The sequence below is a fragment of the Juglans regia genome, chromosome 14 (genome assembly GCF_001411555.2).
Source record: "Juglans regia cultivar Chandler chromosome 14, Walnut 2.0, whole genome shotgun sequence".
NCBI classification, from domain to species: Eukaryota; Viridiplantae; Streptophyta; class Magnoliopsida; order Fagales; family Juglandaceae; genus Juglans; species Juglans regia.
In genome coordinates this window covers 6,145,789-6,161,952 of record NC_049914.1, presented here as the reverse complement: position 1 = coordinate 6,161,952, position 16,164 = coordinate 6,145,789, and the positions used below count along the sequence as shown (strand labels likewise).

Here is a 16,164-nt window from a genome sequence, read left to right as displayed (position 1 = left end):
TTACCAAGACGTAGAGGGAGAGAGAGAGGTTGAAGGAGAAGGGGGGAGGGGGCATATAGGGAGAGGTGGGCCCACGATTGCACCACGGTTGCATTGGGCGACTGTATTTAGCTTTTTTCAACTATAATGCATGGCTCAAGGGACAACTGATATGGGAATTAATGGTACTGCAATTAACCAAAATATCATTAAGAATAATGTTAGATACAATTATATGTCATGCAAGCAATGCGTACTCTTTCTAAAGAGTGACATCTATTTTTAAAAATTTAGTTTCTTCACGTGGCCGGTCTCATATTTATTTATTTAAAAAAAAAAGAGTGTGCAGCGCTTGCACATTCTATAATTGTAAATATTATTTTTTCTAAAAAAATAATGTAGAGATACTTTATATTACTGTTTTTTTAAAAGAATAATACTGTTTATATATAATTAATGTTTATGTTCCAAATTAAACGTGAAACCATCATCATATTAATCTAGTACGTATGGAGTTTCTCGCTAACAAAATTGGGTGAGTTTGGATGTTGAAGTGAGTTGAGTTGAGTTTAGTTGAGTTGAGATGATAAAATATTGATAAAATATTATTTTTTAATATTATTATTATTTTGAGATTTGAAAAAGTTGAATTATTTATTATATTTTGTATTGAAATTTAAAAAAATTGTAATGATGAGTTGAGATGAGTTGAGAGTAGTTTACTAACCAAACGCAGCCGATCAATTGCGCGCAGTCCAGAAATTCAGCCATGGATTTACGTATTCTTCCTTTGAAGCCGGCCGAGTAATAATAATATAATAAGATTTTTTTTTTTTTATTACGTACATATATAATTGTTTATTATATTAAAATCCTAGAAATTAAAAAATACGTACACGTATAACCTGGCCTCTCAAACTCGGTATCCAACAAATTTTCTTGTATATATAACAATGAAAATATCCAATAATTGATTAAATCAAATGGATGGTAGCATGAAAAACGAATTAAGCACTCTGATCATTTCCGAAATGACGTCGTATATGCATGTCACTACAATTCTACAATTGCTTTTACAAAACAAAAACTTAATTATATATATATATATATGTATAGATACTGTAAATTTATTAAGGACTTTTCATGATGATCACGATAATTTATAAGTATGAGTAATGCTATTGTATATGTCACCTTAATTATACTGTTCATTTTACCTCATTGACGTAATACTACCATATGGTGCTATGTATAGTGATTCCACATGATTTATTAAAAATATAAAATATATATATTGAAAATAAAATTACGATTGAAAATATAATAATATTAAAACTATAAATTTTTTTTTATCTCTTTTATATTTATGTTTTAAATTTTATTTTTTATTTTTAATAAATCACGTGACAATACCATCATATAATGTCACGCTAAGTGACAAAATAAGCGGTATAACTATGATGGCATAATAGAATTTACGATTTACAAAGCATTAATTTAAGTACGGTATATTCTTGATCATTTTAAGTAATTAACACCTGTGATATATCCCTTCTTTCACGTGCTACAATAACCATGTTGATTTATTAAAAAATGTGCAGGATAAAGAGTATCTCAAGTGTAAAAAGATGTCGTATAATAATTAGGAATAAAATTTTAAATCGTCTCCTCATAAAAAGTTACTTAAAATCAAACTCTTTTAAAATTGTGAAAATATTTATAAATAGAAGATAAAAATAATAGTATGTGTAATGAATGAAAGAATGCAACAAGAAAGAAAATGGTAAAGTCATGGACTAGATTCATATTTTTGAATTTTTGAATGGCGAAATGAAATGTAAAAAATTAACAAATTGAAATTAACAATAAAAAAATCAACTAAACAATTTTAATTAATTTGAAAATTAAACAATAAAACATAAATTATTTAAGTCTCAATTAAAGTTTAATTAACTAATATACAATGGAACTAAGAGATTAATAAAACTAATCTAATAATTAAATTAGATTAAAAAGTAATTAACAAAATACGAATTGAGAATTGAAAAGTCACAAAATCAAGATTATAGAGTTCATCATTGTATTCAAATCACAAATTCTCAGAATCAATTCATAACAATTGTAATCACTGTTAAATGAAAGTTTAAAGAAATGATAAAATAAATAATACAAAATAAATAAACAGCAAATAAAATGGCTAAAAATGTAAGCTAAATATCTTAAAAGTACATCACAAACTTTAAACTAAAATTAAATAAATAGTAGAGAATGAAAAGAGTAAACCAAATGAATGGAAATGAAGGTGGTAGGCAATGGAGGAGAAGGCTGAAACGGTAATTGGATCATGGAGGAGTTCTTCAAATATGCGGTGCTGCTCTCCAAAAAGTCCCGAAAAGAAAAAAATATATCCCCCTTATTTGCGTCGGAGTAATGTTACATACAGTCGTAAAATGCGTAAATGTCGTACAGTTGCTTTGAAAAAGAGTGGGATCTACTATTAAAAAATTAATTTATTTTTACTTAGATTATATATTTATTTATTTTTTTCAAAATGACTGCACAACGTTTACACACTCATGACTACAAGTATCATTTCTATTTGCTTCGTCACCTCCCCTCACCTTACGGAAACTCCCTGCTTTTCAAAAGAGCATTACTACACAACCTCCACCATACTCCACACTCCACACTCCACACTTTTTAAAATTTTTAAATTTTTTTAAATTTTTTTTTGAGTTTATTCTTTTTAAATTATTTCAAATTTTTTATTCATTATTCATATAATAAATATTTAATAAAAAAAATAATAAAAATTAAAAATAATGTGGAGTGTGGAGTATTAGGAGGTTGGGAAGATTTTTTGTTTTCAAAACGCCCCAGTATCCTTTTAGTTGCGTGCGTGCGTGGTTTTTTTTTTTTTTTTTTTTTCAACCTTTTTTTTTTTGTGCTTTTTGAACTTTTTTTTAAGCCTTTTCTTTTCTTGATTTATAAAAATAATAGAAATTATAAATAAAATAATAAAATAATAAAATATCAAAAATATATTATACATGTGAATGAATATTATCTAATTAAATCACAAATTATAAAATTAAGTATAAATCATGCTATTAACCAATTTAAATCACAACTCAGATTTATTCATCTTAACTATTTTTCCATTTAAAACTAATAATAACGTAATGAAATAAATAAAATATATTAGTTATAAATGTATAAAATATGCAATAATTCAACTCAATCACACTCCCCAACTTAATCATTGAGCAAAATAGTAAAAATTAATTGAGATGAATATTACATAAAGATCGAAATTCAAACAGAAACAATTAAACATAATTCTGAATTCTCACAAAAGTGACGCGTTATTACTCAACCCTAAGAGCTATACCCATCAAGACTATCTCAAAAATCTTTCACATAGAATTGAGACAAATGTCCCAAAACTTAAATGTGTGTATGGAGCTAAACTAGTTGTGTATTTCTCATTATTAGTCATAATTTGTCATAAAATTTTTCAACCTTAAGATTAATTATACTTACAATGATAAAAAAATGACTTTTAAATTTTATTTTGCTACTTCGTACACTCCAGTACCACTTCTTAAAGCTTTTTTTGTTTCTTTTAAAAACTATACGTTGGTTTTTACAGATCCTACCATCAGATCATGTGCTGTTTAATGCAGAATAAATCTTTATATCAGCCGCTGCAACTGGTTGCAGTAGACCTAACGTGTGGACCGGTTGATGTGCCACGTCTGATGTGGTACAGTGAGCTGCTCACGTGTATAGAGGAAAAAAAAAGTCTACTCAAATTTGCTAAGACTGATGTGTTACAATGAGCTGATAGTAGCTTTACTCTTTAATGCATGTCATATCTTGCTCTTAGATTCTAGAAATTAAGAGCATTACTATTAATTTCTTTATATATATCTCTTATATATATAAAGTGATTATCTAACAAAAATTATTGGTTTAATAGATTTTATTGTTTTCCCGTTAATTTATTGTCATTTTAATAGTGATTTTTCGTCTTCCATGGTTGAAACCAGACGCAGCTCCTCCTCTTCCAAACGTGCCCTCTCCTCCCCTCCTCCCACCACCGCCAAACAATCCAAGGTACCCTCTTTATCCTTTACGGTTGTCTAGGTGCATATGGTGTGTGAGATTTTATGGGTCTAGTGTATGTTTGAGTTTTGTTCTATGTATGCATTTTGTTAGGGGAAAAACTCAAAAGCAGTTTGCGCAAAGCAAGCAAAGCGACTAAGCAATGGAGGAGGGGAAGCCATTGTCATCGCTAAAGACCAACAACGAACCCAAGAATTTGTTTACGGTGCTCACCCCGATCAACGACGACCTTCTCCAGGCTACCGGCTTTTTCCTTCGCATCGGCGTCATGCGTTAGCAAATCCTGGAACCACCTCTGCAATCGCATACTCCTCTCTCACCCCAAGCTCGCCTCTGCTCTCTCTCTCAACCCCTCTCCCCGAGTAAAGTCATCATTCTTCATTTCTACCACTCTCTTTAAACATTTTTCCTAAACCTTCCCTTTGCTTCCTTATGTGATAGGAAATTTAATATTCATGGATTTTGAAATTCATTTACTTGTAAATTAAAATTGTTTTATAAAAACAGTCTTTGAAATTATCTGCTTGAAATGGGCGATATTAGGAAAAAATAAGCTGAAAGTGATTGAATTGGAAATTTCGTTTGAGATTATTTACATGAAGCTACAAGTGATTCAACTAGGGATAAGTAAATTTTCTTTTGTGCCAGCTTAATTTGTGACTAATTTGATACTAGAAGATTTTGCAAATTGCTCTTTTAATTTTAATTTACCAGGCATTTTTTAATTTTATGTTGGAAATGACAGATTGTTGTAAAAGAGGTTCTTGAGAGGTGCTCTCCGAGCCCATTTGGCCGCATTTTGCTATCGCAAACATTGGTAGTGGATTCAGTTTGATTGATGCTTTTCGGCTTGTATGAATTCTCAGCTTCAGCAATATCTTTATCACTTATTGTATTTTCTTTTTCATTATTGTTTCTCAAACTCTGACTCTTTAGGTAATATAATTTCGAAACTTTAGCTTTTGCATGTGCTCTTGAGTGTGTTTGAAATCTGGGTTTTTGTTTGAGTTGTGCATTTAGGTGGTTTTATTTTTTGTTCTGGGGTTGGTGGTGGATTTAGGTGGAGCTGTCGTGGATGTTGATAAATCAAAGGTGGTCGGCACTGCACTACGTTCGAAGAAGCATCCTACAAAAAAGCTGCACTGACCAAATCGAGTTCCAAAGCCGCTTGGGGAAAGCTTCTTTCCCAGTGCTCTCAGGTGGGTTTTTCTTCTTTTCCTGTGCCTTCTCCGAAATCCAGATTATTTTGATGCGATCGTTGCTCTGTTTGGTTTATTGGGAAAATCAATGGAGAGGAAATAATTACTTTTAGATGGCTGTTTGTTTCGGCCGCCTCAGCAATGTCCTCATATCCAGTTTCAAGTCAACCCCACGGTGCCTATCCATCTCAGCAATTTACGGCAGGTGGTCCTTTTGGGAATGCACTTGTGCCTCCTGTGCATTCCCAAAAGGTAACAGATAATTAGGTGCAGATGTGCATTGGGAACTTGATAAAAAATTAGGTGCAGATGTGCATTGGTAACAGATAATTAGGATGCATGCTCCAATCACAGAGCATTGGGAACATGCCTTGGGCCACAAATCCACCTGTGCCTCCTGTTTCTTTGGCAGAGAAGACAATATATGGTGCAGATGCAGAGTATGAGAAGTTCATGGCAGAGATGAAATAAGTTAGCCCCTTTTCTGCAAAAAGTCAAAGAGGTATGCATGCCAGATCCATTTGCTTTAATTTGGTCTTACTAAATGAAATTTTGATTGATTCTTGATCTTGGTTGAACTTGATAGCTCTGCCATCTTATGAAACTTGAGCCTGATCTGTTACTAACCATTTAGTTTTGTAGTTTCGTTGTTTCAGTTTAGTGGTGTTGAGTTTCTGCTACTTATTTAATTAATTTTGATTCACAAGTGGTATGTGCAGTAATCCAGTGATTCCTTTAATTACATTGGAGCTTAGTAGGAAGGGCAAATAACTATATATTGTGGCAAGTGAATACGTTTTTTCTATTCCTGTGAGAGCTTATCAAACATTTACATCCATTAGAGTTTTTACTTTGTAGGTGTGATACATTGATGCAAAGAATGGGGATCTTAATATTTAATCATGTAATTGAAAATTTTAGAGTTACTATTTGTAGTTGCATGTGTACATCTTAATGTGTAATTGTTTCTTCAATGGACCTTCGCTTCTTTTTCTTCTTCTTTTTTTTCTTTGTAAAGAAACCTACACAATCATAATATGATTGTGAAGCATTTGTAAAAGGGTTCAAGAGTTTGAAACTCCATGAAAAATAATTTATAAACTGTGTATTAGTTGACTATGATACATAAAAATGAAAATGTCGGACCATAACTTTTTCTAGGTTTTTGTGTTTACAAAGTCCAACCCCCCCCAAAAAAAAAAAATTGAAGGATGGCGTGGAAATGCTTTATTTTGGTTTCATCTTTAGTTCCTGCATGGTTATTCATGTGAGTTAATACAGATTTGGTAAAAAAATAAAGAGTAAAAGCAAGACTGGCACGACAAAAGAATCTGAGAAAAAGAGAGTTGGTTTTCAGTACTACAGTTGATAATGCTTTTTTCCCTTTATCTAGATCACTTGTAACTTTATCATACAGTGATGGATGTAATTATCTGTCTCAAACTACACTTACAATTTCCTTTATATATGCTAATATATTTTATGCATATAACTAGAATTAAGTGCATGTGTCTTATTGCTGCATAATTTTTGTTGATATATTGTTTTTACAATTCTTAACTCTTTCATTGTTATGATCTAAAATTTTGACAGGCTGATGTTTCATGGAGATCTTGTGAACCTGATTTCTTACCTCTTGCCATGATTTTGTTGGAAGTTGGGACTCACATCTTTAACCTTGCTGTACTGTTATGACATTTGCAGAAACTTGGACGAAGTTCAGATCGTGGAGTGTTGTATTGGAGAAGCCTCTTTAAAGCATGTTGTTATGATTATTATTATTGTTAATTTGCGTGCTCTCGTAGGACTCTTTTTGTGGTGGTTTCTTATTACTTTCTAGAGAATGTTTGTTTTTCCATTTTTCTTTCTTTCTATCAGCTATTTGAACTTTTTGCAGTATTATGTCACTGATTTTTTTTGTTAACATTTTCATTTGACTTTTTGGGTTCCTAAGTTTTTGTGGCTTGCTCAATTCAATTGCAGAGTGATAGTGATTCAAGTCAGCACAATCAGGATGATGAGGATCATGATGACTCTGATCATGAGTCACGTCCACCAGGTCCATGTTCATACAAGTATCTAATTGCTATTGACGCTGGAAAAGCAAAGGGTGGTCTAAGGGAGGCGTTAAAAGTTGAACTCAACGTGTATTTGATTGATTGATATTTTATTTTGAGCTAATATTTTTATATTTTGTATTATGTCTTAAATTATTAAGTGAAATCATTTTTATAAAATATATATTATTTTTTTATAAATAATCATTTCATAAAATTAGGCAAACGTGATTTGTATGTTGCTCCCAACTAGTATATATATATATATATGTAAAATCATATTTTTTAGAGATTAATTTTATATATTAAAAAAAAATTCTCACATTAAATTATGCATATTTGAGTCAAATAATAATAAAATAATAAAATTATTTTTATTATTATTTTTCCTAAAATTATTTTTTTATATATTTTACCATTTGCATAATATCATCCTTAATTTTTTTCTCTCTCCTCCCACTCTCTCTCTCTCAACCATTTTCTCTTCTCCCTCCAACAAGAGAACCTTTATCTTCACCTTCATCTTTATTTAATTATTATAATATTTTTTTCATCATTTTATTATGTTTTTAATATAATATATAAAAAAAAAAAATCAGTCAAATTAAGTATCATATTATACAAAGGGCTGTGCTGCGCATCAGCAGCACACCGTCCAATTTTTTTTTTTTACTCAATGCACTAGGTGTGCGCTGGCTTCCATAAACAGTAGGCTTATATTTATATTTTCTCTTATACAAATATATCTTTACATTTGCGCATATGAGATAACAATGACAATACTCTAAAAAGATACATACGGGCTAGCTGAGTTTTTACTTATCCGTTGAAAACAATCTTTGAAGATTTTTATCAGATTGTTCAATGCTTAATGATTTCGTTTAAAACTTCCTAAAAAAAAATCTTATTAATAAATACAATCTATTAAAAAATACCAACATGGCTAAATGGAAAGTGACCCATCAAACCAAAGACCACAAAGAAGCAGCCCCCCAACCCCAGACGGAAGCCGAACCTACAGAGAAGCTCCAGAGCCTTAAGTCCCTCAACTCTTTCCTTCTCAAAGAAACCCTTTAAGTGCAGACAACAGATCAAGTCTTTGGAACAAGCCAATGAGTCCTTGGAGCCGTGAGAGAGAAGGGCAAGATTGATGGGTTGGTGAGAGAGAAGGACGAGATTGTGTGGCATGTATTTTTTCGAGAGTTTTATTATGTACAAGCAAGTTTACATACTAATTTGCGTATTAATGTTGTTGTTATATACTGTTTTCAATAAAATTTACTTTCTGACCAATCATATTAAATGAGTGCGCAGAATCGCTTACAATTATATTTTTTTTTTTTTTTTTAAGACCCAATTGGGTGAAATGGTTGTTGGGCATGATGGGTGGTGAGAGAGAAGGGCGAGATCGAGAAAATGAGCCGTGAGAGAGTGTCTGAGATTGGATTTTTGAAGAAAGTGGGCTGTCGGCGACGAGAACTACTAAAAAGCCCGTTTGGAATGTAGATTTAACTGAGTTAATTTAGATCGAATTAATATCAATTCAATTCAATTTAATTTTAAGTTAATTTTAATATTTAAATATTTAAATTTTAAAATTTTAAACTCATCACAAGTTAAATTTTTTTTATTCGTAGAATTTATAACTTTTTTTAACTTAATATCTCTTTATATGTGAAACTTATAACTTTTTTTAATTTCTCATAAATATATTTAAACTCGTCTTAATATCTAAATATATTTAAGATATATCCCATAAAATTTACTCTACTATCTCAATTCATTATTATTTATAAAAAAATTCAACTCAACTAATTTTAACTCAACTTTTCTTAATCTATATATAAACGACTTTGGAAAGGGGAGGGATGGATATGGGAAAGAGAAAACAAAATTAACTAACGTGATACAGTATAGACGTGCCACGTTAGTTTGTAAGATTTTAGATCTTTTGTGTCTTTAATATTTTTCATAGTAATTTAGAAAGAGAGATGATGGTGCTGCAAGAGAAGAAATTAAGTAAATATGGGATATAATATACCAAATGTAATCCATTTATAATTAAAGTATTTTTTTTTAAAATTTTTAAATTCATTTACAGTTAAAATATTTCTAATTAACATAAGAAAATGTTAGTTGAATTGATGAAAGTGATTGATTGAATTTTGAATTTTGAATTTTTATTTTTTTTACTTAATTATTAAGGAAGTGAATATTAATAAATTGATATATTTTTTAAAAAATATTTAAAATTGTGTAAAAAATTATTAAAATGAGTAATACTATACATCACATTTTCATTCTATTTTAATTATATTAAGTATTTTGTGATATATTAATTATTATTAAATAATAAAAAAATATGTAATAAATAATTATTTAATAATAATAAATATATGGTTACCAACATCTATAAAAACAATAAAAAATTCTAAAAAGACTAATAAAAAGAAAAAATGAAAGTCAGTATTATTACGAGCGTAATAATAATTGTATAGAATTTCTCTTCCCATTAACATATGATCCCCACCTAGTTTCCGTTGCAAAACCCACTCACGAGTCGCTCTCTCGCAGACGCCACTGCTTGTTGCACCGGTCCTTTCTCCATTTCCCCCCAAAACCTTGAAAAACCCCAATTTCGCAGCGAAGATGTTGCGGTGTGTTCTGAGGGCCTCGGCCGCAGCTACGAGTTCAACTAAATCATCTCCAATCCAAATCTCAGCTCCTCACACCTATAAATCAGCCAGAAATTACTCGTCGAAGAACACCAAGTCCGGCCTTGCTACGTCCAAGAAGACTAACGCGAAGAAATCCGTCTCCGACCCCCACGCATCGGCCGCGGATATCAAAGTCGACGCCTCGCTCTCCGATGCCCAGGCCCGCGCTCGCCTCCTCGCCGCCGACGATAAGGACCAGTCCCTCGATGTCGGCCCCAACGGTCGGCCCCTCTTCACCACCACCCCCTCCCTCTACCTCCTCTCTCGCAAAGACACCTGCTCCTATCTCAAATTTAGGTATACGGATGCTAATACGTGTAATCTGCGTTTATTTGCCCAGTCAAAGTAATATACCTCTAATTAACTGTAAATATGTATGTAAAGGTTTTTTCTTGCTTGTGATCGGAAAATTGGTCGCGTTTTTGGATTTTGAAGTATAGAGGGCTTGAAAACGGTGTTGCCGGAGGGTTTGCCGACGGGGATGCTGAAGGAGTTCGACGATTCTCTGAGACCGGCTTTGCTTGTTCGGCAGAGTTTTTTGGATCTTCGCGATAATTTTAGGCGTATCGTTGATCCTCCATTGCTCTTCTCTGATGCTAATGGTGTGTGCGGATTTCATTTCAATTTTAGCGATTCTTGTTCTCGCATTTATTTTTTTGGTTAAAATTCAAATGCAATGGCAAAATTCAAATAATCTTTCAACTTGAAGGTCCAGAAACGACATTATTCTGATATGGCCGTGGGCTACTAAAATATTAACCATTATTTTAATTAAAACCTCATATCTTCTCATCTCCACATTGACAATATCTAGCGAATTGTTTGTTTTCTTAATCAATTGTTCTCACAAAGTCGTTCTAGTTTTTCACCGATCAAAAAAAAAAAAAAAAAGTTATATAACGAGATGGCAAAATCTGAACCGGTAACGTTATGCATTTTAAGATCTCACTCTGGAGTCTGGAGATACAAAATTTAGGGGATCTTGATCCTCATTTAAAACTTGTATGAGATATGATGTGTCCTTTTTTTTTTTTTTCCTCATTTACAATCATGTTCTTTTCTCACAACCTCCTAACATTAATGCTATTCTTGCTTTTATATGAATCACAAGGTATGACTTATGAGTATGTGAAGTTTATGATAGGTGACGTTCTCATGCAACTTATGATGGTAATTAATCATTTTAGGTCCCAAACTTAAAAAGCAGATTGTCTTGGATGGTCCTGCAAGCTGTGGGAAGAGTATTGCACTTGCGATGCTCGTTCATTGGGCTCGTGATGAAGGTTGGCTGGTTTTTTATGTTCCCAGGGGCCAAGAATGGACTCATGGTGGATTTTTCTCCAAGAACCAACAAACAGGTCTTTGGGACACACCTCTTCGAGCTGCAAATGTACTCAAGGCAAGAGTGTTAAAACTTTTTTGTTTTCACGCATCCTGCAGCAATATGCATATATGTTCCAATTTCCAGAACTAATTCTTTTGTTAAGAAAAATTAAGATAAACATAAAGATGACGATTCCATTTCTTAAATCTTCAACTTTAGTGATTAGTTCTAGATTTCAGTAGGAAAGTTTTTGAATATTTGCAATATGAAGTGGAACATGACCTTGGTCCATAAGCTCATATAGTTTTTACTCATTTATTATAGTAATATTTACTGTGAAATGGGCTTTCAGATTAAACATTCTAGATTCATAGCACGAAGAGCACACTTCGAAAATGTTCAAAGCATCTTTCCATCCAAAAAAAAGAAAAAGAAAAAACAAAAGAAGCCCCTCATCCTAATTCTTCTTCTGTAATGGCTCCTTAAGAGTACATTAGAGGTTCTCGTTATTTGTTTCTAAGTTTGTTTCTTAACTGTGTCATTCAGTGGGTGTGTCATTCCTAATGAGTTATTTGTCTCCAGGATTTTTTAAAATGGAATGAATCTCACTTAAAACAATTGCCATGCCAAATCGATGATCCGATTCCACTAGGAGAGGGTGCTGGTGTTGGATGGTTGAAAGATGTTGATAACATGGCAATGCCTGAAGGTTCAACGCTCTGTGACCTGGTCAACACGGGAATCAAGCACACACATGCAGCTGTTGGAGTGGTTGTTCGTTTGAGGAGAGAGCTATCACTTGTGAAAAATATCCCTGTGCTTATTGCAATTGATCAAGTGAGAAACAGTTTCTTGTGTTACTTCAAGTGCTGTTTATTGTCCAATTCTTTGGTTTAATATATTATATACATATTCATATACTTTCATATATATTCTCTGTAACTTGTATATTTTTTAAAACTATTCTTGATGTAATTTGTCTCCAGTATAACAGCTGGTTTACATTCAGTGAGTATGAGGAAGCAGTAACCATTCGTTCTAGTCGACCGGTGCATGCCAGAGAACTTGCAATGGTTAGTGGCAACTGTTCATTTCAAATACGCGGTTGCAACTGCAAATATTAGTGTGTAGAAATTTCAGCAATTCCTTTTTCTGTTGGAGTGAATACTTGCATAGCTTATGGATTATCATTTATAGTGAACTACACCTTTTACTCCTTAGCATGTTGGTCATACTTGGTGATAATTGCACTCACTCTCAGATATATGTGCATTATGCGAGAAAATTCTTCTGTAATTTGCAGGTGAATGCTTTTAGGTCTATGGTGCATGATGACATGATGGTGGGTGCTTTCTCTCATTCTACAGCAGTTGGAAAACTACGTAAAGATTTGCCAGATGTTCCGGTAGATGCTCGTGTTAATTTTCCTCGTTACAGCTTAGATGAAGCAGCAACTGTTTGCCATTATTACCTTAGGTATGCTAAAGAAATCTATATGCTTGCTATGGTTGTGCTGTTGCTAATATTATTAAGGTGCCGATCTCCAATTTACTTTAGACAATTGTATCGTGTGGGTCTACAATTTAATTATATAATTAAACTTGGGAAAAATCACACTTTCACCAACAAACTATTATATATTTTTCACTTTACACTCCTAACTACCAAAACTTTAAGGTGCAAATTGAAGCTTTTGGTAGGCAAAGTGAGAAACAGAGTAATTTGTGGGTGAAATGCGTAAATCCCTCTTAAACTTGTTTACCAGCTTCTGCTAGTGTAAAGGTTGAGGCTTTGTTCTTAAAGGTTTTGTAATTGAAAAATATAATTTGGTTCATTATATTTTGCTCTTCATTAGGCAAGACATGTTATTATAAAAATAAGGAAAATGATTTTCAAGAAAGCAGAATTCTTTTTGCCCTTCTTGTACCTGCCTAAACAGTAGAATGCTTCTGAAGTTCCTTTTCCCTGGGACTCGTATCGCAGATTCTTAGCCTGTTTATATGTTTTGTCTGGCAGGCAAAGACTAGTAGGTCATGAAGTATTCTCAGAAGAAAACTGGAAGAAGGTATACTACCTATCCAACGGAAATGGAACAGAAATGAGGTGGCTGGTTCCTTTAATGCGGCAATCTGCATAGGATACTTATCTTCTGACCCTTTTTCTTATAGATGTGCATAAGCAGAGGTGCTCATTTTGCTCTCATTGCCTGTGTCTTTTTTGATCTCCTTAATGAAAATTCATGCAATATTGGATTTTGGCCCAATGCTTCCAGTGAGATGGGGATTTCCGTTGCATAATTGACTTGTTTGGTCGGGATCATCTTTTCTTGCCTTCGGGATTAGAGCCCAATGACCATGTTCCATATATAGATCAGTTAGTATTTTCTAGTTTTGTTCTTTGAAATTGATCCTTCTGTTAGAAATTTCCTTTTTTGCTAATCCACTTAGTTCAGCATTAATATATTAAATTTTATGCTAATCATGTCATTTTATTCATTGCAGTACAGATTTTACGTATTTTTCTGTATTTTAAAATATGCAAAGTTCTGCCTGCTAAGGTGATAAATTTGACCGGGATTCCTAAGGGCTACATATTTTTTACAGTGGTTTTACCTACTTTTTTCTGCAATGTAAATTTTGTATGACTTTCAAATTTGTTCGGTAGAACAATCTAGAGTTGATGATCATGTTTGTAATTTGTATAGAAGTTATGCCCATTAGAAGATTTAATTATTTTTACGACAAGGAATCTCTGAAACTCTGCAATTGCAACATGACCCATTAGACATGTTTTAATTGCTAATATAGTCAATTAACCCTTAGGGGTTGTTGGCTCAAGTGGTAAAGGCTGGGCTTGGGAATATGCTCCTCTCAGGTCTAAGGTTCAAATTTTCTTAAGTGCAAACAATCTCTACAAGTCAAATTTTCTCCTTGAATTATCCGAGGTGCACTTGTAAAAAATTCCTTGTCAAGACCAGCGCACCTCCAAAATTAGTCGGGATGCTGTTCATGGACACCCTAATAAAAAAGAAATGCTAATATAGTCAATTGTTGTCTACAAAAAGTTGAGTAGGAAGTAAATTGACAAGGAGAGGTAACTGAGGAACCGGACCTGGGGGAAAAAATTCTTTGAAAGAAAAACAAACTGAGAACTCTATAATTCATTGTGATGAGATAGATGTTCAGCTTTACAATACTTGCAGGGACCTTTTGTTCTATTTTCTGATATATGGTTACAGCCTTAGACAGAATATCATTGTGAAACCTACATTTCCATCTTGCATAAAATCTAAATCACTATTTGTCTTATGGATATATGTTCTGTCATTGCAAGAAAAAAGCAGCAGGAGTTAGGCATCAAAGCTCAGATGACGGCGGATCGATCCATTTATCAAATGCCCATCTGCAAAAATTGTACATGAGTGTTAACAAACAACTCCATAACAAAATCATTTCCAAACAAACAGGAAATAGAGTTCCGTAAAACCAATCAACCTCGCAGTGAAGCAAGAGATTATGAACCGTTTCCTCGCTTTTCTTACGTATGCAATGCCAATCAATCACAATAACACGTTGACTAGGATCAGTTCAAACATCGGAGTTTGAGAGAGAGCTTACAATTTTGCCCCTACACCCATGCTGTCCTTTTTATCCACTCCGTTTGCACGATATCGTATAAGAGTTATTTTCTCACAATAACCGCTTCTTTTCCCCACGTGTATTTTTTAATGGAAATCAGAGCAGTGAAACTCGTGCGCACGACTCGATGTTGATGGTCTAGGTCAGAATGGAGACTGGCACAGAGGGCAAGATGATTTGTGAGAAGTTGAGAACCACTTATAGAGACAGGCTGAATGGAACTTGTGCTTGCAGGTCTTGCAAGCCAGCCGTGGAAGGCTATGGTTGGTAGTGTGGATGACGCTGTAGCAGATAGGGCACTCCTCAACACCTTCGAATTCTTTGTCAAAGTTGCGCTTCCATATTCCAATAGCTTCTGCTAAAGCTCCATTCTGCATCACAAGTGAAAGGAAGTATTATCCAATGCCCTCTTACCAATCATGTCAATTCTTACCCTCCTCTCATAGGCACCCAATTTAGTGGAACCCTACTTCATCCGATTACTTTTTTTCAAAGGGCACCCAATTTAGAGGTTGATATATAGTCCCATCATGAAATCTTTTTTTGATAAGTCAGTCTCATCATGAAATCATGTCCTCAATGTAATAAAACATTATTTTCGAGTCTGGATCCCTCTATCAGTAGAGAAATGAAAAAGAAACAAGCTGGAATTGTGAAAGGTAAACTAATATGCATAACAAGTACCTGATTGCGGACAAATGACATCATAGACATTAACCATTTTCTCTGCTTCACTTCACTAATCCCAAGGCTCTTGGTGCAATCAACATCCACAGGGCGTAAGGGGTAAGATGCAGGAAGACGTATAACTAGATCCATTCCCGTTTCATCCTTTGTATAGGTTGCAACAACCTCATTCGCTGATTTACTTACACTAACTGAAAAATTCTCATCAGCAAATTTGGCTTTCTTAATCTGCATTTGGAAAGCAATAATGTCAGCCATGCGGTAGGTCTCTAATTATCAACAATCCGTTGAAAGAAGCATTTTATTTTTGTCACAATATGATAGTTATAAACACCCTATAATAGAGAACAATAGTTGGGAGGAAGTCTTAAACAATTACTTTCCATCATGTCCAGCAGAATGGAGCCTCACTGAAGTGGAGAAATTAAATTGAAA

The 16,164-nt window shown here is 33.2% G+C and overlaps 2 protein-coding genes and 1 long non-coding RNA gene across 7 annotated transcripts in view; 2 read left to right on the top strand and 1 right to left on the bottom strand.

Annotated features, from left to right (window-relative positions):
* The first annotated feature begins 3,975 nt into the window (after positions 1 to 3,975).
* LOC108996863 lies at positions 3,976 to 7,259 on the top strand. Of its 4 annotated transcripts, none has more exons than XR_004798229.1 (6): positions 3,976 to 4,098; positions 4,201 to 4,469; positions 4,853 to 4,924; positions 5,168 to 5,306; positions 5,446 to 5,808; positions 6,900 to 7,259. It is a non-coding gene; the product is annotated as an uncharacterized LOC108996863 (long non-coding RNA). The 4 variants fall into 4 exon arrangements; XR_001997096.2 differs by having other exon boundaries at positions 4,853 to 4,959; XR_001997097.2 differs by lacking the exon at positions 4,853 to 4,924.
* Positions 7,260 to 9,834: 2,575 nt separating this feature from the next.
* On the top strand, positions 9,835 to 14,046 carry LOC108996852 (28S ribosomal protein S29, mitochondrial-like). The gene is made up of 7 exons (XM_018972887.2): positions 9,835 to 10,377; positions 10,516 to 10,682; positions 11,268 to 11,479; positions 11,987 to 12,241; positions 12,391 to 12,477; positions 12,708 to 12,880; positions 13,421 to 14,046. The coding sequence occupies exons 1-7, from the start codon at positions 10,013 to 10,015 to the stop codon at positions 13,539 to 13,541; spliced, it is 1,380 nt and encodes a 459-aa protein (XP_018828432.1). The 5' UTR covers positions 9,835 to 10,012; the 3' UTR covers positions 13,542 to 14,046.
* Positions 14,047 to 14,549: 503 nt separating this feature from the next.
* The window catches only part of LOC108996921 (E3 ubiquitin-protein ligase listerin), a 32,791-nt gene continuing 31,176 nt past the window's right edge, over positions 14,550 to 16,164 (bottom strand). The window contains exons 15-17 of one of the 2 annotated variants that reach the window (XM_018972964.2): positions 15,727 to 15,957; positions 14,899 to 15,413; positions 14,550 to 14,806 (exon numbers count right to left, since the gene is read on the bottom strand). In XM_018972964.2, coding sequence (XP_018828509.1) covers positions 15,186 to 15,413; positions 15,727 to 15,957 — 459 coding nt within the window. In that variant the 3' untranslated portion in view covers positions 14,550 to 14,806; positions 14,899 to 15,185. The remainder of the gene's footprint in view (positions 14,807 to 14,898; positions 15,414 to 15,726; positions 15,958 to 16,164) is intronic. The other variant, XM_018972963.2, reaches the window with a different exon arrangement.